At 35.6% G+C, this 23,829-nt stretch overlaps 2 protein-coding genes across 4 annotated transcripts in view; one reads left to right on the forward strand and one right to left on the reverse strand.

Annotated features, from left to right (window-relative positions):
- LOC110458688 (beta-(1,2)-xylosyltransferase-like) overlaps positions 1 to 15,600 on the forward strand; it is a 21,735-nt gene extending 6,135 nt beyond the window's left edge. Inside the window, exons 1-3 of one of the 3 annotated variants that reach the window (XM_021510548.1) lie at positions 5,102 to 5,193; positions 12,114 to 12,242; positions 13,943 to 15,600. In XM_021510548.1, the coding sequence (XP_021366223.1) occupies positions 13,973 to 15,361 (1,389 nt within the window). In that variant the 5' untranslated portion in view covers positions 5,102 to 5,193; positions 12,114 to 12,242; positions 13,943 to 13,972 and the 3' untranslated portion in view covers positions 15,362 to 15,600. Of the gene's footprint in view, positions 1 to 5,101; positions 5,194 to 10,069; positions 10,101 to 12,113; positions 12,243 to 13,942 lie in introns of those variants that run through there. The other 2 variants (XM_021510547.1, XM_021510549.1) reach the window with 2 other exon arrangements.
- A 2,597-nt stretch (positions 15,601 to 18,197) lies between these two features.
- Positions 18,198 to 20,884, reverse strand: LOC110458689. The gene has a single exon (XM_021510551.1). It carries the CDS (start codon positions 20,761 to 20,763, stop codon positions 18,811 to 18,813), a length of 1,953 nt encoding a protein of 650 aa, XP_021366226.1. The 5' UTR covers positions 20,764 to 20,884; the 3' UTR covers positions 18,198 to 18,810.
- Between the last annotated feature and the right edge of the window lie 2,945 nt (positions 20,885 to 23,829).

Raw genomic sequence — 23,829 nt, forward strand, 5'->3', positions numbered from 1 at the left:
CCCCCACCCCCAACCACCCCCTTTCCCCTGCTTTACCGAGGCGCATAGAGATGCCTGTATAATGTACTATTGATAATGAGATACAGTGGTTTCCAGTTAATACGAACCTTTTTATTGGTATCCAAATACAAACTAGCATGTGGACGAATAGCGACCATTCCAAATACTTTGACGCGATGGCAATATGAAGAAGTTATTCCATCATGACTGGCTTTATCTGAATTATGGATTTTACTCAGGTTATGAGCCAGCTAAACGTGTCAGTGTCTGACAATGAATAAGGCAATCGTTTATTTATTGGATTAGAAGTATTTCAGTAGACGTTAATCATAAAAATCTCATTTATATCAAATATCAAATATGCTATGTGTATTTTTGTGTGTTTGATATACAATCGACATGACTGGATGTACAATGGACGTTGTTCTAGTCAAACGTACATTAGGTGTCGGTAGAGTAACGCATAATATAGACATGGCTCTGTCTCCAATACAACATACACACACACAAAGGCCAGGCTCGAATATACCGTGGAGGATATCGAAAAAATGGTTAAATTGGTTTTGGTTTCATATGAGGCTAAGATTATCGAAAAGGTTATCAGGTCAAGTAATAAAACGTTGCCAAGTTCTCCGATTCTACTTTCAGATATGTCGCTGATTTTGTTGCTTTTACACAGACAAAAACAAATCTGACCACGTCGATCGTTTACCCTCTTTAACTTGAAATCAAGGCCACAACAGATTCTTCTACACCAGCATTTGACCTCATTCTTTGCTTAAAACATGACCAGCAGAGACGGCGTACTACTATACTGTGCGATCATAAGCTGGCGATTTTGATTTTCCGATTGTAAAATTTCCCTTTCGTGACAGTAGCATCCCTGCATCTCCGACCTACAGTGTTTACACGTCACACTTTGATTCGGCATTCATTAGCTTTGCACATGTTTTCGAGAGGTATAGATTGATTAAGAGTATGGGTAAGTTTTACGATCTCTATAATGATCTTATTGGATTCTCTTGAATATCGGCGTATATGATAAGGCTTATAAGTGTGTCTTGAGGTTTTGTTGTCACTTGCGCTGCTCTTACTTTGGAGACGTGGCATTTCTAGGAATTGACATAGTTTGCATAGCTGTTTTTTTGATGGAGCAAAATACACGTACTCCTTCGGTCGTATTCTCTTGTACTTTTCAGGAGCCTACGTATAATTTTTTCATTGTATTACCGATTTTGATTACAATTAAGATTTTATTACTTTGGAATCCGGTGGGTTTTTTTTAACTCCAATACACAGTGACTTTGCATGTGCCGACTAAATATTTGATACTTTTAGTGTCAGCCAGGTGAAATGGACGCTTTTGTCAACTTAAAATGTTTTAGTCAAATATGCAAAACGACTTTTGAGTGTCAAAGAGATATTGGACGTTGCTTGAATAAGCTATACAACGGAGATTGTTTGATCTCAAAGAATTTTGTTCATGTCTAATATGTTGTTTTGAGTCAGTCGTAGAAAAACACAATATAAGACATCATTTTTGTGTCAATGAATATTGTTTGGTATCAACTTTTTTATTTATTTATTTATTGTTTGTTTGTCAAACATACTAAAAAAGTTTTTATTGGACGATGTTTCGTGTCAATAACCCAAAATAAATTTGTGTTAAACATGTACTAAATGTTTGGCAAACATAATCGATATACAAGTGGCTTTCTTGGATAAAGCATAATTTTATTTTTATCCAGCTTCACGTTGGTATTTTTTCTTCGTGCCAAACATGTCATGATCAATGTTTGTGACAACCATACAGAGACACTGCATGATTCTGCTTAACATCAAACGTTTCATGGCATCAACTCAAACGATTTGTTTTCTTTATATCCAAATGCCATTGTATAATATCCTCATAACTGTGTTATTTTCTTACATATACTTTGTAGTAATAACAGGTCTGTAGTCCAAATGTCGACTGCTTCCAACATACGTCCATGAATAAAATGCCTTGCATTTTTTAAACATTATAATTCAAATTTGACTGAATATTCCTAGGGTCGTTAGAAAAGTTATCAGCTGGCCGTTTTTATGCCAGCAAAACGTTTATTATCCTACCTTTTGCGAATATGCAACACCCTGTGAAAAAATAGCTGTGCAAAAATAAATACTTCCACAGGCTCGCTTATTGTTTAATACTCAGTTTTGCCAAAAAGGACATTACAGTATTCCTGCCAAAAGGAGCCTACTTGCTGTACGCCACTTTTGACTTAACATATTGTAAAATATTTCAAAATGTAGTGTACCAGATAACCCCATCTTGATAATCTTAACATAAAAGCCAGACAATACAGCTCAGTACAAATTAGATTTTGAAACAATGTAGGTTATTGTAAAATAATTATAAACAATGTAGGTTATTGTAAAATAATAATAAACAATGTAGGTTATTGTAAAATAATTATAAACAATGTAGGTTATTGTAAAATAATAATAAACAATGTAGGTTATTGTAAAATAATTATAAACAATGTAGGTTATTTTAAAATAATAATAAACAATGTAGGTTATTGTAAAATAATTATAAACAATGTAGGTTATTTTAAAATAATAATAAACAATGAAGGTTATTGTAAAATAATAATAAACAATGAAGGTTATTGTAAAATAATAATAAACAATGTAGGTTATTGTAAAATAATTATAAACAATGTAGGTTATTGTAAAATGATAATAAACAAAGTAGTTTGTTGTAAAATAATAATAAATAATGTAGGTTATTGTAAAATATTTGTAAATAATGTAGGTTGTTGTAAAATAATTATAAATAATGTAGGTTATTGTAAAATAATAATAAACAATGTAGGTTATTGTAAAATAATTATAAACAATGTAGGTTATTGTAAAATAATAATAAACAGCGTAGGTTATTGTAAAATAATTATAAACAATGTAGGTTATTGTAAAATAATTATAAACAAACGGCCGTTGTCGGAAAACATATAAATGATATCAACATTAACTCATTCACCCCTGTAATTTCATAATGAACTATTCAAACCTTTGAACTGGAAGAGTTCAAATGTGCCTTCAGGGGTGAATGAGTTAATACATACTAGTAGTTGAAATAGTAACCTAGGATTACGAATGTATGATGATACAGTACAATCATCTTTATCCATTCTGTGTTGAAGCAGGTGCTGTCTCCTACACTAAACGTGTGTGCATATTCCAAGGAAATTAATGAGGTTCTGATCAGGAGTATAATGTTACAGTATTCTCACACATATTTGCAGGACCTTCACTCTGACACGTAATTCTGTTATTTGAAACCAAATTGCTATACGCGAGTTCAGTTTTCAATACTGTCAAAACAATGTGCCATTGATTATCTGCCTTGTGTAACAGCATGCATCAACTAAGTAAAACACTGGTTATAACATTTCAAATGTCAATGATAACGGCATAGCAAATTTGTTTGGTTTGTTGACAACAACGAATACGTAAAAACTGCCTTATTTAGCAAACTTTCTGAGCCTTTGTCAAAAAACTGAGACTCAATACTTTGCAAGCTGAAAGGAATCACTCTCTACAATATCGCTTTTAATTTGATCGTGTATGCATGGTCGGAGAGTTGTATAATTTGTTTGCATATATCTGTATTTTATATTATTTGCACTGTATATTACATACTGAACAACAAATATAAATGCTTACAAGTCCATCAGATTTAAAATATAAATATATATATATTTGACAAAACATATCGTGAATGTGACAATTGTTTACAGGAAAGGGAAATATATTTGACGAATTTTATTTTACAGATCTTTTACCTTGAGATACCAACTTAATTGGTCAACATTTCACAGCGAACTACACATCACATAAACATTTAACACGACTCTGGATACTGAAAAATAATCTGGCGAAGTAGGAAAGCTTTTATTTTCTTGTTGATAAGTGTTTCGTTTCATTTCCGACGACTAACAACAACAACAACAACAACAACAACAGAAACAACAGCAATGTTTCAGCTGGTTTCTCTGATAAATGTATAATAACCACCCACAGGGTATTGACTTCCAATGAAAAACAATTCATATGAAACAATGCTGTGAATTATGTAAATATCTTGACATTTCTAAGATATTTTTTTTATAGAACGTTTAAGTTTTTCTAATGATTTACCCATCAAAGCATACCTCCTATGTCATACTCCATGGATTGTATAACCGTGTCTGTGGAAGAAATATATCGAAACTCAAACATTTGCCTTAGATCGAGTTTTCTCTGCCCCCGACACCAGGGTTAGACATTTTGACTGCGTGATAGATGTCTGGTGTGGGGACATCTATCTGTCAAAATGTCTAAGTCTGGTGTCAGGGCCAGAGGAAACTCGGGCTAGCATTTGCCTCAGAATGTGCTAAAGATATGGTAGTTGTATGTATCTTATCAATTATTTGTTAATTCCATAGTGAAAATAAACAGTGACTTAACAAAGATAAACCACTTAAAATACACCACGAGTGTTCAGCGAAACGATAAATTGAGAAACTGAAATTGAAGTTACAGCAACACTAATAAATAAAAAAAATCAGATGTTATAGAAGTGAAGGAAACTGAAAACCTGGTGACAAAACTATGAGCAATTGTGTTTACAATTATCATAGTAGCTTGTTTAAAATGTACACTACAAGAAACTTAAAGAGTAAAGAATACACTAGCTAGAAATATGTTGAGAAATAGATGACTTGCCGAAGTGGTAAACAAAAAGTATTATTTAGTTTAAATCAGTCCAATACGACAGGTGGTTTTTTTTCCAGGGGGCTGGCTTGCTGTGCGTGAGGATGCTCCCCCCAAACAGGCGTCATTAACCTTTCATAATTAGTAGACGTTACATCTGACGACTGGTTTGAGCCCAAGTTCTATTTATAACATTACACACAGCACACAATGCTACAGGACACCTCTAACAGTTGTACCTGCCAGTTGATGCGTTATTCAGACGAGTGACACCCAATATACTCCCGACACGCTCGCGCTTGGTGTGAGAAAAAAATGTGTACACTGCTACAAGCTCACGAGCCGCTGTAACAGAGAACAGTGATACAGTAGATCTCTTCAAGCTATAGTCATCTTAAAGACGAAAGGCATTGACTTCCACCTGTTCTATAGGCAAAGATGGTATGATGTTTGGTAAGTATGGTTTACGATTGATAAATCTCTCTCTGTTACTATAATGAACATCTCTATTTACATTTCTTGTTACTGTAAGGTATCTCTATTGCTAGTTTCCCTCTGTTACTATAATGAACATCTCTATTTACATTTCTTTTTAATGTAAGGTATCTCTATTGCTAGTTTCTCTCTGTTACTATAAGGAACATCTATATTAACATCTCCTGTAACTGTAAAGTATCTCTATTGCTAGTTCCCTCTGTTACTATAATGAACATCTCTATTAACAGCTCATGTTATTGTAAGGTATCCCTATTGCTAGTTCCCTATGTTGCTATAATGAACATCTCTATTGAAAGCTATTGTTATTGTAAGGTATCTCTATTGCTAGTTCCCTCTGTTGCTATAATGAACATCTCTATTGAAAGCTGTTATTATTGTAAGGTATCTCTATTACTAGTTTCCTCTGTTACTATAATGAACATCTCTATTGAAAGCTGTTGTTATTGTAAGGTATCTCTATTGCTAGTTTCCTCTGTTACTAAAATGAACATCTCTATTGAAAGCTGTTGTTATTGTAAGTTATCTCTATTGCTAGTTCCCTATGTTGCTATAATGAACATCTCTATTGAAAGCTGTTGTTATTGTAAGTTATCTCTATTGCTAGTTCCCTATGTTGCTATAACGAACATCTCTATTAACAGCTCATGTTATTGTAAGGTATCTCTATTGCTAGTTCCCTATGTTGCTATAACGAACATCTCTATTAACAGCTCATGTTATTGTAAGGTATCTCTATTGCTAGTTTCCTCTGTTACTAAAATGAACATCTCTATTGAAAGCTGTTGTTATTGTAAGTTATCTCTATTGCTAGTTCCCTATGTTGCTATAACGAACATCTCTATTAACAGCTCATGTTATTGTAAGGTATCTCTATTGCTAGTTCCCTATGTTGCTATAACGAACATCTCTATTAACAGCTCATGTTATTGTAAGGTATCTCTATTGCTAGTTTCCTCTGTTACTAAAATGAACATCTCTATTGAAAGCTGTTGTTATTGTAAGTTATCTCTATTGCTAGTTCCCTATGTTGCTATAACGAACATCTCTATTAACAGCTCATGTTATTGTAAGGTATCCCTATTGCTAGTTCCCTATGTTACTATAATGAACATCTCTATTGAAATCTGTTGTTATTGTAAGGTATCTCTATTGCTAGTTTCCTCTGTTACTAAAATGAACATCTCTATTGAAAGCTGTTGTTATTGTAAGTTATCTCTATTGCTAGTTCCCTATGTTGCTATAACGCACATCTCTATTGAAAGCTGTTATTATTGTAAGGTATCTCTATTACTAGTTTCCTCTGTTACTATAATGAACATCTCTATTGAAAGCTATTGTTATTGTAAGGTATCTCTATTGCTAGTTCCCTATGTTGCTATAACGAACATCTCTATTAACAGCTCATGTTATTGTAAGGTATCTCTATTGCTAATTTCCTCTGTTACTATAATGAACATCTCTATTGAAAGCTGTTGTTATTGTAAGGTATCCCTATTGCTAGTTCCCTATGTTGCTATAATGAACATCTCTATTAACAGCTCATGTTATTGTAAGGTATCTCTATTGCTAGTTTCCTCTGTTACTAAAATGAACATCTCTATTGAAAGCTGTTGTTATTGTAAGGTATCTCTATTGCTAGTTTCCTCTGTTACTAAAATGAACATCTCTATTGAAAGCTGTTGTTATTGTAAGGTATCCCTATTGCTAGTTCCCTATGTTACTATAATGAACATCTCTATTGAAATCTGTTGTTATTGTAAGGTATCTCTATTGCTAGTTTCCTCTGTTACTAAAATGAACATCTCTATTGAAAGCTGTTGTTATTGTAAGGTATCCCTATTGCTAGTTCCCTATGTTGCTATAATGAACATCTCTATTAACAGCTCATGTTATTGTAAGGGATCTCTATTGCTAGTTCCCTCTGTTACTATAATGAACATCTCTATTAACAGCTCATGTTATTGTAAGGTATCTCTATTGCTAGTTCCCTATGTTGCTATAACGAACATCTCTATTGAAAGCTGTTATTATTGTAAGGTATCTCTATTACTAGTTTCCTCTGTTACTATAATGAACATCTCTATCAACATTTCTTGTAACTGTAAGGTATCTCTATTGCTAGTTCCCCTCTGTTACTATGATGAACATCACTATTTACATCTCCTGCTATTGTAAGGTATCTCTATTGCTAGTTCCCTCTGTTACTATAATGAACATCTATATTAACATTTCCTTATACTGTAAGGTATCTCTATTGCTAGTTCCCCTCTGTTACTATAATGAACATCTATATTAACATTTCCTGTTATTGTAAGGTACCGCTATTGCTAGTTAAGTTCCCTTCTGTTACTATTATGAACATCTCTATTGAAAGCTCATGTTACTGTAAGGAATCGCTATTGCTAGTTCCCCTTTGTTACTATAAGGAACGTCTATATTAACATCTCCTGTTACTGTAAGGTATCTCTGTTGCTAATTTCCCTTTGTTACTATAAGGAACGTCTATATTAACATCTCCTGTTACTGTAAGGTATCTCTATTGCTAATTTCCCTCTGTTACTAAACGGAACGTCTATATTAATAGATCATGTTACTGTAAGTAATCACTATTGCTAGTTCCCCTCTGTTACTATAAGGAACGTCTATATTAATAGATCATGTTACTGTAAGGTACCGCTATTGCTAGTTCCCCTCTGTTACTATAAGGAACGTCTATTTAATAGATCATGTTACTGTAAGGAATCGCTATTGCTAGTTCCATCTGTTACTATAAGGAACGTCTATATTAATATATCATGTTACTGTAATAATTCTCTATTGCTAGTTCCCCTCTGTTACTATAAGGGGCACATATATTAACAGCTCATGTTACTGTAAGGAATCGCTATTGCTAGTTTCCCTCTGTTACTATAAGGGGCACATATATTAACAGCTCATGTTACTCTAAGGAATCGCTATTGCTAGTTCCCCTCTGGTACTATAAGGGGCACATAAATTAACAGCTCATGTTCCTGTAAGGAATCGCTATTGCTAGTTCCCCTCTGTTACTATAAGGGGCACATATATTAACAGCTCATGTACGATATAAGGATCGTCAACATAATGATAGTATTCTCTCTTGTTATTTTTAGGATATTGATTGCTCCATTTATGTTCTTATAACGAATATCTAATTTGATCGTTCTTTTTTTTCTGTATCTTTAAGGAACATCTCTTCATATTTCCATTGCTGTTACTGTAAGCAGCAGCGCCTTTTTTTTATTCTTTTTACTTATAGTTCGTCTTCTGTTGACATAATTAATGCACTGCATATCAATTGTTTTTCTATTGTTATAAATATTGTTTTCCTTGTTGATAATTCCTCTAGTGTAACTATTGTGACTTTCTGAATTGATTGGGGTTTTTTTCTGCTACAATGAAAATGTCTCTTTTTTTTATATTTCCGTTACTGTAACTGTGAGCTGAACCGTATTTTTTGGATCAATATTTTTATTTATGTTATTTCTTTAATCCTCTTGATAGAAGGAAATACAAATTCTCTTTATTTTTTTCTAAGTATACTTTTTGTTATTAGTTCCATTCATGTTACTGTTATGCATATTTCCTTTTTGCTTTAGGGAACATCTTTACCGATAGTTTCCTTTCTGTTGCTATAAGGAACATTTCTATCAGTAGTAACATGATATAATCGGGAACTGTCGGCACCTTCCGTATTTTCTCGTTTACGGAAAGTGCCGACGGTTCCCGATTGTTACAGGATCATCACTGTTACTGACCATTTCCTTTGGTAATTCTACCTTGCCTGATATATAGAAAATACAGAACATTTCGGTTTATAATGCCATTTCTCTTGTCTTTATTCCTTGTTGATAATCTTTTTCGTTTCTGTAGCTATAAAAACACCCATGTTTGCAGTTCCCATTCTGTTTCAGCAAGCCTATCTAATAGTTACTTCTCTTTCTGTTATAACGAATATCTCTATCGATGAATCTTATTGCTGAAGATTGAACATCTCTATTAAACGTTTTGTTTTCGTTGATATCACTGGAATAAGTACATTTAACAGGCAAGGTATATGTTTGTGTGAAATATCTTTCGATAGATGCGAATAAAAAATAAGAAGTTACTAGAAAACAGTTTGTAAAACTTTTCTTCATTCGGGACCTCTCTAGAAACGGCATGAAGAGGGTTGGGGTGCTACTCGATTCGTCTCTCTGAAAATTATGAGCCGGTTACCGCCCCATGTTAACGAATCCAGCGCACCGGTTGTATCAAATATGACTGCCATTTTGGGCGCTATTGCAATTGTCCACACAGATTTAACATTTGATGGGGACGTCGTAAGGGAATTACAATTCTAATAATGTATTCAAGGTGCCGTTTTTGCTCTGGTAGCCTTATAAATAGCGTGCTTCCAACGGCATCTTTTTTTTTATAGTGCCACCTCATTTGAATGCTATATCACATATACCGCAACATCAACCCCAGACCATTTTATACTCCACCTGGGTTGTTGGAGTTGTGTGGGCAGGAGAAAAACACTTTCTCTGATATTCCATGCGTGCGACGGCTATTAAATATGTGGTATCGCTGATAAAAAAAAAGATTTAAAAGTTTTTTTTATTAGCGATACCACATATTTAATAGAGCCGGGACATATTTCTTTAATCAACACGCACAACTGTTCGTTCCAGCTGTCTTTCTTATAAAATGAATACCACTGAAAATGAAGATATAAATCAGAGAGTACGACAACTAATCAGTCACAGATCATAAGTATCTGCCGGCTTACTCGCCGGTGGACGAATCGAGCAGCGCCCCTTGGTTCCGAGTGTGACTGAAGCAGACGACAACAAGTTTGTGTAAGCCTGATGATTTTTCTGATGTGTTGTGGTTAGGCAAATTGTCCATGTCTGATATAATGAATTATTTATTGTATCTGTGGAAAGGAAACGTGATTCTTTTCCCCCATTATATAAGTCAGGTTTCATTTTGCATTCGTTCTCGTGAAAAATATTATTAATATCAGGGGGGGGGGGGTTCTCTCTACAAAAGGGCAATAAATGTACACCGTGATAACAATTCGTAATATAGTGTTACATACAACTCCATAATAGGAATACTTAGACATTGTTCATTTATTTATTATAGAGGTAAAAGTTCGATGGAAATTTAAATCTTGGTCAATTCTACAATTCCGATTAACAAAGGATATAAATTGATCAATTCTGCCGCTATATTTTGTTGTTTTCAAGCCTTTGTACGTTTAAATTGAACACAAATGAGAAATGTCTAAACAGCCACTCTGGAAATATTTGGCAACTTATTACAAACCAATCGATATTGGTTTCTATCAGCGCATTGCTAGCAAAGCTATCATAAGTTACAATAAATGTACACCGTATTGATATTTTTATTTGTTTCATACACTCGAGAAATGATATAAAAGAGATATAAAAGGGATAAATGAACGTTGAATAGTAAAATCGCTATTGGTTGCTCGCATTTTGTCTAGCCAGGGCAGTATTTTTGGTAGTAAAAATTACACTTGGAAGCATCACTTCTGATGTATTTGCGGCTTGTTAGCCTCCTGTAATAATTTCGTATTGTTAATAGGCCTACCTAAATTATGATTGGGTCATTTTGTTTTATACCCAATATCAACTCGACAATCTAAGGTGAGATAGCACAAGCTACACGTGTTCTTTGCACGTTCTCAACAATTGTATGACGTCTTAGCAACGATATCATGACGTCACGGCAACAATACAATGACGTCACGTCGACAATTCAGCCGCATCACATCAACATTGTCTTGCATTGATGTAACGTCTATGTAAAATACAAGGGTAAACAGGGTAAGAGAAAAATAATCATTCACCCCCTTGGGAGTGAGACAGGGTGTTCTCTTACCCTGGACAGGGATATCCACCATTTTACCGGTGTGCGATTTTTCTTATCTCGCCCTAGGGTTGAGACAAGCTACACGTGTTCTTTGCACGTTCTCAACAATTGTATGACGTCTTAGCAACGATATCATGACGTCACGGCAACAATACAATGACGTCACGTCGACAATTCAGCCGCATCACATCAACATTGTCTTGCATTGATGTAACGTCTATGTAAAATACAAGGGTAAACAGGGTAAGAGAAAAATAATCATTCACCTCCTTGGGAGTGAGACAGGGTGATATCAACCCTCGGGGTAAGATTCTTAAGCTGTCGAAAACTCGGCAACCCTCGTGTTTGACAACTTAAGAATTACCCCTCGGGTTGAGATTACCCTGTCTCACCCTCAAGGTGGTGAAAGATTAATAGAATCCATCCCTGATGAGAGGCATGGATAACGTAATTCAAACCCAAGGTGTATTATATTGCGTTTTAATGAGCCATTGTGACGTCACCTCACGTGAAATAGGGTGTACGATAGAAATTTCCTACACCCCTATCTTACCCTGGACATCTCTATATTACACACATGGAAATGAGAGAATAGAAGACTCTTTTATGCACAGGGTTGTAGGATAGGGACATTCCACCTACAGGTTTTCAAATTTGGTAAAAACGCGAGGCTTTGCCGGATTTTCAAATTTGGGAAAACCCGAGTCTTTGCCGAGGGTGTTGCCAAATTTGAAAACCCTTGGGCGTGAAAGAGTATTTTTCTCTCATTCCAACCACCAAAATAAGCTCAGAAACCATGAAAATGCGTTCGGACTGGCCACCATTTGAAAACATCAATTTTCCCCCTGAGATTTTTAGACAATAACGAATTAGCCAGCCAGATTTAGCATATACCATATTTGCAAACAATGTTTGATCAGAAAAAATAATCATTTTGGTGACGTAATTTCTATCATCTTATATATTTATAGAGACCTACCTCTGCCAAAACCGGCAGCGGCGAGCAGACGACACTATACGGCTACAACACAAAGCAAAAAGAACAGTGACAGAAAATCAGAACTGTTCGGGGTTACAACACGCCTTATTAAGGCTCTACGGTCAGTAATAACTTGAATTGATCACCTGTCAATCGTCTTCCTAACTTTGTCACGGACCTTCCTCGTCGTCTTAGTAATGTAAACTATGGGAAAAACATCTTTTATTGGTACCTAAAATTTAAGCAATTTAAGCTAAAAAAATATAAAAAAATAAAAAATAAAACCAACCTTGTTAAAAAGATCTTACATGAACTCAAATGCAAATAAAACAACAAACTGCCAGATCCTTTTGTTTTCTCTGTGAGCGTGAAGTTAATATTGTGATTAAAATGTTCAGTATCATCGACTTAAATATTTTATATGGTATAGCTTCCACACACTCCTGGATGTGTACGTCCGCATAGAAGTCGGAGTTATCTACGAAGTCAGATAAAGACAAATAGGTAGTGTGGCTCTTACTTTAAACACGTCGAGGACCGAATAATGACGATATGTGACCATTGTGTAATACGACAGTGAAATATTCTGACCTCACTATTGTTTTAAGGTTAACGGTGCCACTGCATCCGTTATAATCGCAAAGAAGAGTTCCACTTTATCAGGTTTTATTTTGAGTATTCTCCCTTGTCTAGCTTTGATTAACTACCCTTTAAAGATATGCATACGCTTTGCGGTGCATTAATTGAACAATCATTCTGATGCCTTGCATTTATAATTCCTGGATGGCGAAATGAGCAAAGTGTAGGCTTGGGAATGAAGAGGTCCTGAATTCGACCCATGATTTTTTCTATTTTCAAATATGCAATTTTCGAAAAGCCTTTATGGAATACTTATTTAGAAAAGGATTTAAACAAATATTTCATATAGTGACTGGTTATAATACAGTTTAATTTGTTGATAGGCTTTACCTTAGTGGGCGATGCGTTGGCAATAAAACTGGATGGTTTTCAGCCAAAGTGTCGGTCGAGTTACGTGATAACTGAGGAATATTCCGTAGCACTCACATATATACACGAGATACACGGTTCCTCACCTTAATGCATAAGGGTAGGTGGGTTAAAAATGGACAGCAAAATTCTGTCTCTTTTCCCTTGAGAAATTATGCATATGTTAAAAAAAGACCGCCACATTTTTTGTTTGATAACTGTATGTGTGAGTTGCCTGTAATTTGTCTTACTTTAAAGCAGTTTTGGTGAGCATTGTATATGAAACTTTCTACAATGTTAGCGATGTTAACAATCCTTTTAATTGGTTAATGACCTTATAATATTGGACACTAATACACGCATGTGTGTGTAAAATTGCCGGACCAACCAAGTACGTGCAACGCTATTCCAAAAGCCTTCAGTAGGGGAATTGCAAACAACTTAAGCTTGCGTGATTTGTCTTGAACGTATTCGCTTTGTCGAGTGAGGGAACACGCGTGCATGTGCATATATTATCGTTTCCACATACACACAGATGAGACTGTCACTGTCAAGACATACAAAATGGCTGCAACAAACAGAAGTGCTGAAGTTGGTGAAATGTGAAATATATATACAAAAGAAAACATAGTCCAAGTAATTTGATGGTGTCAATCACGTTGCGTTAGTTAAATGTACTGCAGCACGAGAGTTAGTTTAATTACATTTTCATGTGCTAAAGAGATATTGTCATATTATGGTCGTATATGTAACTGGGGATTTCATATTTGTACGATAATGTTGTATTTTTTCACCATAGATAACCAAGTTACACTTACATGTCTTATTCAACAGGTAACAGAATATCGATTTGTGTCATTGACCATGATAAGGATTGGACGGAGCTTACCCAAGGTAAGGTGGATGAGACCAACATCTAATCGGAGTTGGATTATTACGTCACTCATCATCATTGCGTTTGTGATCGGGATCCACAAAACGTTTCATAGATATAAATCAGATGATCTATCTGAATTGACCTTGACTATTCTTACAGCCATTAAAGGCTCTAGTGATCCCGATTACATCCACATCGACTCAAGTGGAAATCATATATGGCAAAAGAAATGTGGTGGAAACGTTAACATCATCAATCACAAAGTTCTTCTTTTACGGGATGGAACACTGTTCGGGCATTTCATCGACGCCAAGCGAACAGGTGGGGACGACGTTCTTAGGGTCATAGGTCAACCTGAGAATGACGAGTTCGTGAGAGTGAATAAAGGATTCATCCGCGTTCCCTGTGATGATGTAGTCCTACCAAAGTTATATATACAGTCAACCTATCAACATTTCATTAAAACCATTGACATCACCACACAACATCAAAAATATGGCGGGACTACGGAACAAAAGTATCTGCAGCCGTTTGGCATTGTTGTAGAAAGAAAAGATTATGCCAATGTGTATTGGACAATGATTGAACTTTACAACGCTTTTTTGACAACCAAAATGTTCTCTCGTGATCCTAGCCAGACATGTATTGTCGTGCTGGATGTACACCCAAGAGGTAAACTCGACGAGTTATGGAGCATGGTGTTTCAACGTGTTATAAGAGTAAAAGAAATTAAAGATCAGGAAGTGAATTTCCGGGATTTGATTTTTGGAATAGACACTTATAGCGGTCCTATCACCGCAGGAATGGAACTCCTTCCATTTATTTATGAATTTCAAGAAACAATTTACCGTGCAAATGCACTCTGCATACCAGCGAAGACACCTTGCTCTTTAGGTAGTCAATATTTAAACATAACGCTTATTTTAAGGAACAATTATGTTGCGCATGCTCGAAATCCTAGCGGGAAAATCAAACGCAAACTTCTGAATGAAGAGGAGATTATCAATGAAATAAGATCAGCGATGCCATCGACCAAGTTGACAGCTGTTCAATTGGATGATTTAAGTATGGAAGATCAAGTGAAACTAATATACAATACAGATATCCTAATAGGGGTTCACGGGGCCGGACTAGGTCACGTGATTATGATGAGACCACAGTCAGGCCTTATTGAACTGTTTCCGACCTTATACTTTCTGTTTAGGAACAAACACTTTGAGGAATTCGCTAACTGGGTAGGGGTCCACTACAGCAGTTGGTACAACTGTGACGTGTTTTTCGGAGACTCGGAGTGGCTCTACGTACCGCCCAAAACAGTAGTACAGCTTTTACAGGAAATGACGACAAAGATATGTTCGGGTATAACACTTAAATAGTAATCTCGCTGTGGTTTTTGCCAGAATTAACAACTATGAATTTTCACATTCACTTTTATCAAGATAGAAAAAAGGTGTGGAATAGAAATGTTTGTTATACTTTCCGGGGATAGTGCCTTTTCGCAACCTAAAAGTCTTTGAAAAACTTATTTTGAGTGATTGAAGTATTTCACCGTGGATTTAAATACATGTAAATTGTACCTGGCTATTGTTTGCCTTTTAAAGGTTGCCACTCCTTGTACAGAGTGGATAGGTCTTAGCCTGTTAGATAGAAGGTCATCTAATCATCACCAACTAACTACATATATAAACCTTTAAATTCCACGATATACGATTGCATACAAAATCATCTAAATATATCCTATTAACATATTCATGTTTTTTTTGATAAAATTGAATTGTGGAATAATATCAAATCCGACAAATGTCTTACATTAGCTTATATTTAGACTTGTTTCATGAAAACTTCCCTAAAGATAAAATATCTTTATCGTCGTGTGGCCAACGGGAGTTTGGTTGAACAAGTACTTCCTTCTCTCTTATTCAATAGGTAGCTTCCTATGGGAACTTTGCTGCAATGTGTGGGATTTTAAAATGTTATTTTGTTGCAAGTTTATAATTAAATGAATATGTAACAGTGATTCAAAGTTTAGGTATAATATATATGTGTGTGTGTTATAAAGATAAAAAAAAGTCCCCTGACGAAGTTTGACATTATATATTTGCGTACTTAAGAACATGCTTCCAAATGCAAAGCATGCAAAATGTCAACAAATATATACTTTACTCCGTAAAAATTAATGTAATGCTTTATTCTGCTTTTCTACTTGCATATATCGATTTGACGGAAATGAGCAAAAGAAGCACAAGTAAACATACAGTGAAACCCCACTTACTCGAACTCGCATTACTCGAATACCCCCTATTTCTCGAATAGTTCGCTTGATCCCGACCGTATTATTATGTATTCTTTGTAAATTAACTCTCTACAGTGCTCGTACTGTGTGTCGTCCCGCCTGATTAAAAATGACGATGTCGGGTTAACCACAGATTCGTCGAATACCATGTATTCCTCGAACTATCGATCTGGACCCCACGAGTTCGAGTAAGCAGTTGTTTTTTTATACATTATATACATAAAACAGACTACATCTGAGGCAATTTTGTAAACCTAATGTATACGCAAATTATATGGTACACGGTGTGGCCATCAAATTCACAGTATTGCTTTAAGGATATGCTATTACCTATTCCGTCTCTGCGTATTTCAGAGTTATCTTCTCTTGGGAGCAGGTATTGATTGTTGCGTCACTTGTTTGTGAGAGTAACGTCATCAATTTTTGAGAAAACGACGTTATTTTCTCACACAAACCAATGACGTAACAAGCAATACCTGCTCCCAAGAGAAGATAACTCTGCAATACGCAAAGACGGAATACAAATTCTGATGTGCTTATTGGAGTGCTCTCCCCTCGTCTGGCGAGGTTTATCAGGCCTATGGTGTCGTAGTAGGACTTTTTGCTGTATATATTGTTCCTGACCTGTTTGTACGTTCTTATCATGTTGATAATTGAGATTGTTTGCATGTTTTATGTTAATATTTTATATTAAAACTTGGATAACAATAAAAAGTTCAAAATGCATGTTGACTTTTAAATTCTACATGAAAAATACATATCCCGACACTTCAGAACGGCATCAGAAAAGTAGTATTGTCCTTTTTTTTAATGTTCTTTAAAATACCAATATGAAAAATAATTCAATAAAACATACTTGACTAATTATTTGGATGTTGTTTAGGTATAATAATGTTATAATAATGAGAAAAATCAAATCTATTTCATAATAACGAGACAACGAATCGTTATAAACAAACGTCGTTGATCCATTGTTGCATTCGTTACTGTAATAAACACGATATGGTTCAGGATTTTATATAGTTTATATATTCTTCTGTATTGTACTTGTAACTATACAGCCAGACCGCTGTAACCAAGTCCAATTCATCTGCATACTATTTTCTCGATTTACGATTTTTTTTTCTAGCAATATTTAATACCTCTTCATTATTGAATTGAAATAGAATATTTTTTTTTATTCTTATCATTATGATCAAGCTCCACATGATGTTTGGAAATTAAGTAGACATACACTTAACACCCATCATAAACAAAAACTAAATCAAAATTCGATACAAAATTTCCATAGGAACTGAAGAGACATGAGCTAAGGAAAGATATGTCAGCCTCTATAAAAAAAATCCGGAGGTGAAATCCGATGTCTTGGGACCCGTCACGACATTTCCTGCCAAAGACAAGAACAGTGACGTCATCAGTAATCATTTAACAGTTATTCACCATTAACATTGGTATAGCAAAGCAAATTGGAGAGGAAATTATAATTTGAGAACCATCAGCTGACCATGAAGATAATTGAACGGCACATATTTAAATCCCCTTGTAAACAGCCAACATATTCTGATTAGAACTCGCTCAGTTGCTATATAAAGTATTAATCGGCTTATATAATACCTAACAACAGTTAACAGACGAACTTGGCTCAAAATACATATAATTCATTCAGCCGCTTTAAAAATAACAAATTACCTTAGACGTTTTTAATTAGTAAGATAACTGTCGATAATTCACAAGCCCACCAGGAACTGCAACTTAACTTATGAAGTAGTGTTTACAAAGGCCACTTTGCTAGAACTATTTGAAGGCGTGAATTAAAAGCAGTTTAGTAAATGATTGATACCTCACCAGATATTCTCAAGAGACACATTGAATAACACAGATGCAACATCCAATAGGAAAGAATTCAAATGCTTTATTGCTTAGGATTATTTTTATCAAAGTTCCAAGTAAAAAAATACACGTTAAATAGCCCCAACACATAAAGAGTAGAAGAACGCTACTGCATTGAAAAATAGTAAATCCATTAAGGTAACAGCCTATTCCATCAAGTCAGTGAAATAACGACACATTTCATTGGTTTATATAATGTAGTTTGGTAACATAGACACGTATGTGTATGTCTTATTTTACAATTAACCATGCACGTATACTGTTCTGTTAACAAAGTCGAAAATGGAAGAAAACTATTTTTTTCAACATTTTCTCATTCTCGTGATATATTATAACAAGTACAAATATTTACTATTTAGAAATAAAACAATTGCCAATCTCATTCATCAGAGTTGTACCAGCATGTAATGGAGAAAATCAATATAAATACATACACGATATGAAATCTTCGAAAAGGCCACACTTTCGTTCTGATAAGTTCATCGAGAAATTGTGGCCATGTTATAAATGGAGTGCTGACATCATAAAACTTCACATAGGTGTATACATGTACCTGAATTGCCCGCGAATGACAATGTAGTCCTAGCTGTAGTTGTGCACATATATTGCGAACATGCAATGCCTTTACTAATTCAGTACTAATCAGAGCGTTGTCTGTTCTGTAAGAACTCCTTCATTAAATATCAACTTCGAGTCATCAAATGAGCCTAAATAACCATCTTGTCTGTATCCAACCCTTTGTCTGAAGTCGTTACTGCCATCATACGAATATTGCTTTATTTTCATGGCCTGTCGGAGCGTCCAGCGTTTTAAGTAACCCATCGTACCACTTTTCCTAGTTAACGTTTTATCAACTGAGTCGGCGATGTCCTTGAGGTCAGGTGGTGTGTTTGTGGTACTAGTTGGAAGAGAGGCTGCTTGCCTTAGCGGAGGTCGTAACCGCTGAGTGGTACATTTGGAAGGTTTTGGAGAACTTGGTGACGCACTTTCGATTGAGTCAGTTCTTTCCCCAACTATGTCTTCGCCTAACAATTCAGATTGTGTGACTGTCGGATTATGTGAATCTTTTGTTTGAGAAAAGTTAATGGAATGTGGTGATGTGTCCCTTCCATTGCTAGGATTATAGTCAACGTGATCATTGTTTGGTAAATCATTTTCTACTGATGATGGACTTCTATTAAATGTTGGATTAAATGATTCATGGTGTCTGTGTGCAAAATCATCGGGACAAGACATAGTCTTTCTAATAAAAGGCGGATGGTGTAACGGAATGTTACCACGGGTAAACCTTTTGTCAAATAGCGCATTGTTTTGTATCTCACCTGGATGAACATTTCCATTGTACTCAGATGAAGAATCAGAAGAAAATGGAAAGGTAACCTGTTTAGTTCGCTTGATTAGCCCATATCGGCCATACTTATCCATGTCTCTATCACGCTCATGATCTTTTACATCAAATACATCACAGAGGCAGCGCGTCCTATGGCAATACAGACACCCCGTCGATATAGAGGTGCACGTGGAGGACCCAAAACTACGCTGACTGTTACTTGCACACACATGACATGACTGGCTGTTGTCAAATTGTCGCTGGACAGTCCAACAGTGTTGCTGGTTGGAAGGGGAAGCCCTGAAGACGTTGCGACCACGTACCGCACGTCTGCGGTAGTTTGAGAACCGACGCCTAAGTAAGGTATTGGCGAAACTCCTTGACACCCGCCTCATGAGACTACGGATTTGTGAGGTCTTGTATCCATTTATGAATGAACAGAGCACTGAACGGAATGTAAAAATCATTAAAACGTATGGTAGATACCCATTTACCCAGATAAAATTTTCTGGGGTTTCGTACCTGAAAAAACAGTAAACAACATATCCGATACATGGGAGGCAGCATACACACATGGTACACAGTTGTATGTGAACCGTCCCAGTTAGGCCTCCATACTTATAATACACTTTACTGTTTGTAGTCAGAAAGTGACGGCTGGACTTAATTTTGGTGGTCAAGCGTGATGTCAAGGCCTGCATCCAATAACAGCAGAGGACGATTAGTACCCAAAGTGAAACCAACATCAGCAGATACAAGTGATCATAGTAGAACAAGAACAGACACACGCGATCCATAGCGTTCCACCCCATTTGGGGCAGAAATCCTAGGATAAAGGCAACGTTCCACACTACAACCATACCGCTTATAATGTTACCCTTAGCAATATGAAGACGCATATTCTCCGGTTTGTTTAGGTGAAGAAAGCAGTCCACATTTAGCCACAGTAGAAAAAGCACACATGCTGTGATGGCAGTGATGAAAAGGCTTTCCGGAAGAAAACAATCAACGGACAGAACATCGATGTTCATCAGTAGCAGACCTTTAGATACTGCACACACTCCTGTTAAAATATCCGTCACACAGAGACATCGTACAAATACCAGTGTGGCACCGTCTCCTAGTGACGTTCGGCGTGACACCAGTATAACAATCAGACTACAACTGATGGCTACCCCTCCCAATACTATGTTGATTATCAACAGTGGCCACCAAAGCTGTGACGTGAACATGGCTTCTGCCGTCGTCAAATTGAAGTCGGTCATAACGGAACAGTTATGTGATCGCCTTTCCTTCTGCTGTTATATTAAAGACATTATGCGATTCTTAAAACACGTTTTTACTAAGATCGACGACATACCAGTAATATCAAGTACCTATGATACTGCTTCAAAACGTGTCTTCACATACAACAAAGCAATACACACCATGCACATACTCGCTCGTAATTCCATTTGTTAAGATATTTACGAATTTGTTTTCATTGACGCACTAACGTCCAATTTATTTGCTTTACGAGCGTTTGTCAGGTTGCCCATACGTTTTACATTAAATGGTCTATTTAATACATAACAGACAACTTCATCCAAGGAAGATTCGTGAACTTTTCTGCGACTGGAATGTAGCGGTCCACAAAGAAAGACGATGCGATACATGTAAGTAAGAATGGTTGTTGTCACTTGTCAAAAGAGAACCATACGTCACTGCCTGGTGTGCCATCTGGTGGCTGTCCGCGTTTACTGATCCTTCGGTGTAATGAACAGTCGTTCAATGGAGCGGATTACCGAGGAATCTATATATGCTCGTCACAAGTGATCTATAACGTGCGATCCATCACGTACACTCAATAAGAAAGCATGTGTTTTAGACTTTTGTGTGATTGTTACTGCTATTTGAAAAGCTTGTAATCACATTGATCGATCGGGCAATAAGTAGTCAACTTATCGGTCATGCAATCAGTTGATGAACCTCAAACAGACTCGACGCCAAAACTATTATCTATATATATTATATTTTACTTTTCTTTCTTCATTTTTTATTTATTCATTCATTCATTCCTTTTTTCATGAATGATTCACACTTTTGATTTTGGTACCATTCATATTAAAATATAATTTGTTTTGTGGCATTATTTCATATAAGTTCTCCGTCATGACTGCGGACAGAACTTTATATTTAGACGTTGCTTGATTGGTCTTCCTTTATCCACTTACAGTAAGCGGTTTACATCACGGTACCACGGTGTGCAACTGTGACATGGCTGTCGTATAAAGCTCATTCATCTATATGATATACTACAAAGATAACACGGTCATACAGTAGACTCCCAAGAACACACGCACTTGTACGTATTGTCGTGAACGTCGCATTAGAACCCAATCCCGAAACACGTGCAGAATATCAATGTCACAAATATAACAATAAACCATGATTTATCCGGATTCAAAGTAATGTTCTAAAGACAAAGAAATATCATTTTGAAAAAGAATATACGTACGACACGACAAAGGTTTAAGCGTTCTTATATTGAAATTTAAAATCATCAAGATCAGAGTGTAAAATGACCGCTCCCACGCATCTGTATAGACGTATGTCCTACATGTACTCGCATCTTCTGTAGTATATCGTCCATATAATTATAACAAATCAAGGGCCCGGTATTCATGAAACTGTTGACTTTGTCCTCAAGCTTTATTTCTTGTTCTACTTCCAGTTTTAAAACTAAAATAAAATCTAATTTGTCAATGATTTGGGAAAACATTTTTAGAGACATAGAGCTGAATACTGTTTTCAATGTTTACATTTGCTCTTTGATCGTTTGGCATGATTCAAGTGAGTTATAAGAAAGTTGGTTTGAGCACAGAATCCATGTTTGAGCATGAAACCGGTTTTATGAATACGGGCCCAGTTCCATTATACTTGCATCTTCCATCATCATTAACTGTTGCAAACGAGTCCAATGCCTTCGTACTCACATCTTCTTGTGTCAATAGCAAACCCATAGCAAGTACATTTCTGTCCCGGGATATATAAATCATATTCGTATATGGTTAAAAGGCCAAAAACGTGTTGTGGCGAAGTTCACATCAACTTATGCTAGAAAAAGGTATACATTTTCTCGGGTCAAAATCTTTGGTCATTTAAATGGGGCTGCCGATAAAAGAAAAACAAAACAAAAATGAGTATTTAGTTATGATGACAGTATCATAGGAATATTTGATGACGTCACACCACATGATATTGATATCATTCTACGCACTGCACATAGTAGTCTAATTGTTCTAATCAAATGTGTCATTTTATATCCTGCTTTACGCACTCGATGTTGTATCGTCGTTAGATATGAATAATTGATATTGAAATGCATATTAGTATATTAAATGCCTATCACTTTCAGGCCCAATTCACAAAATGTGTATTTATCAAATGGTTGAATGATTCGTGATTTCAAAGTTATCACTAGTAATCATATACTACCATACATGTATAAATGTCAGTAGAGCTGACTTTAGATGATGACATTATATGTCTATGTTGGATCAGCCAATATCTGGAAATCCAGATAAAACGACCGGACAGGTGTTAAAGGTATATAAATATGAAGTGGTGTTGTAACTGACAAGAAATTGACATCTTGCGTATTTCTGATAATTTATAGCTAATTAAAAACCTGGAATATTTTCAACTGGAAAGATAATTTTACCAACTTTTCCTTTGTCGAAGTTTGATGATTGTGAAAGACCAGTTTTGGTTTTTTCAATTTACAGTTGCGTGAATTACTCTTTGTTTTAAAGGGATAGCCATTGTAAATATTTAAATAAAACAACCTTCCCACAGATTCTACTAGTCATAACGACTGTAAATTAGAAATACAAGTTTTTTTAGTAAACCGATGCAGAATTTCGAATAAAGCACCTATGTATTTCACCATTAAGTCATTTAGTCGATTACAAACTCCACAGTTTTACTGACGGTCAAAAGAATGAAAATCCATTTCTTAATTTTTTTTTTAAATATATGAAGAAATACAAAAAGGGAGATGGTGTCGCACAATGATAAGATTTGCCTAATGTATTGCTAAACTTGTACTTTATGTAAACTGAGTAGATTCAAGCTACAGCATGACGGTCAAAATTGGGAACTGATTTTCCACCACCAGAGTCAAACAGCTTCTTCAATAAAACAAATCTCGAGACATACGAACCAAGGAAACACTGTTTTAAAATTAAATTGAAACATATTTCAAATAATGGAGTGGCCTGATTATCGACGTTCCACTTTATGTATCTAGGATTAATCATATCGTTATATCTACACCCTCACAGATCAAT

Source organism: Mizuhopecten yessoensis, unplaced genomic scaffold (assembly GCF_002113885.1).
Source record: "Mizuhopecten yessoensis strain PY_sf001 unplaced genomic scaffold, ASM211388v2 scaffold9687, whole genome shotgun sequence".
NCBI classification, from domain to species: Eukaryota; Metazoa; Mollusca; class Bivalvia; order Pectinida; family Pectinidae; genus Mizuhopecten; species Mizuhopecten yessoensis.

What these genes read in the sequence shown, in the direction of transcription:
- LOC110458689 (XM_021510551.1), bottom strand. Translation starts at nt 20,763, where the DNA reads ATGACCGACTTCAATTTGACGACGGCAGAAGCCATGTTCACGTCACAG.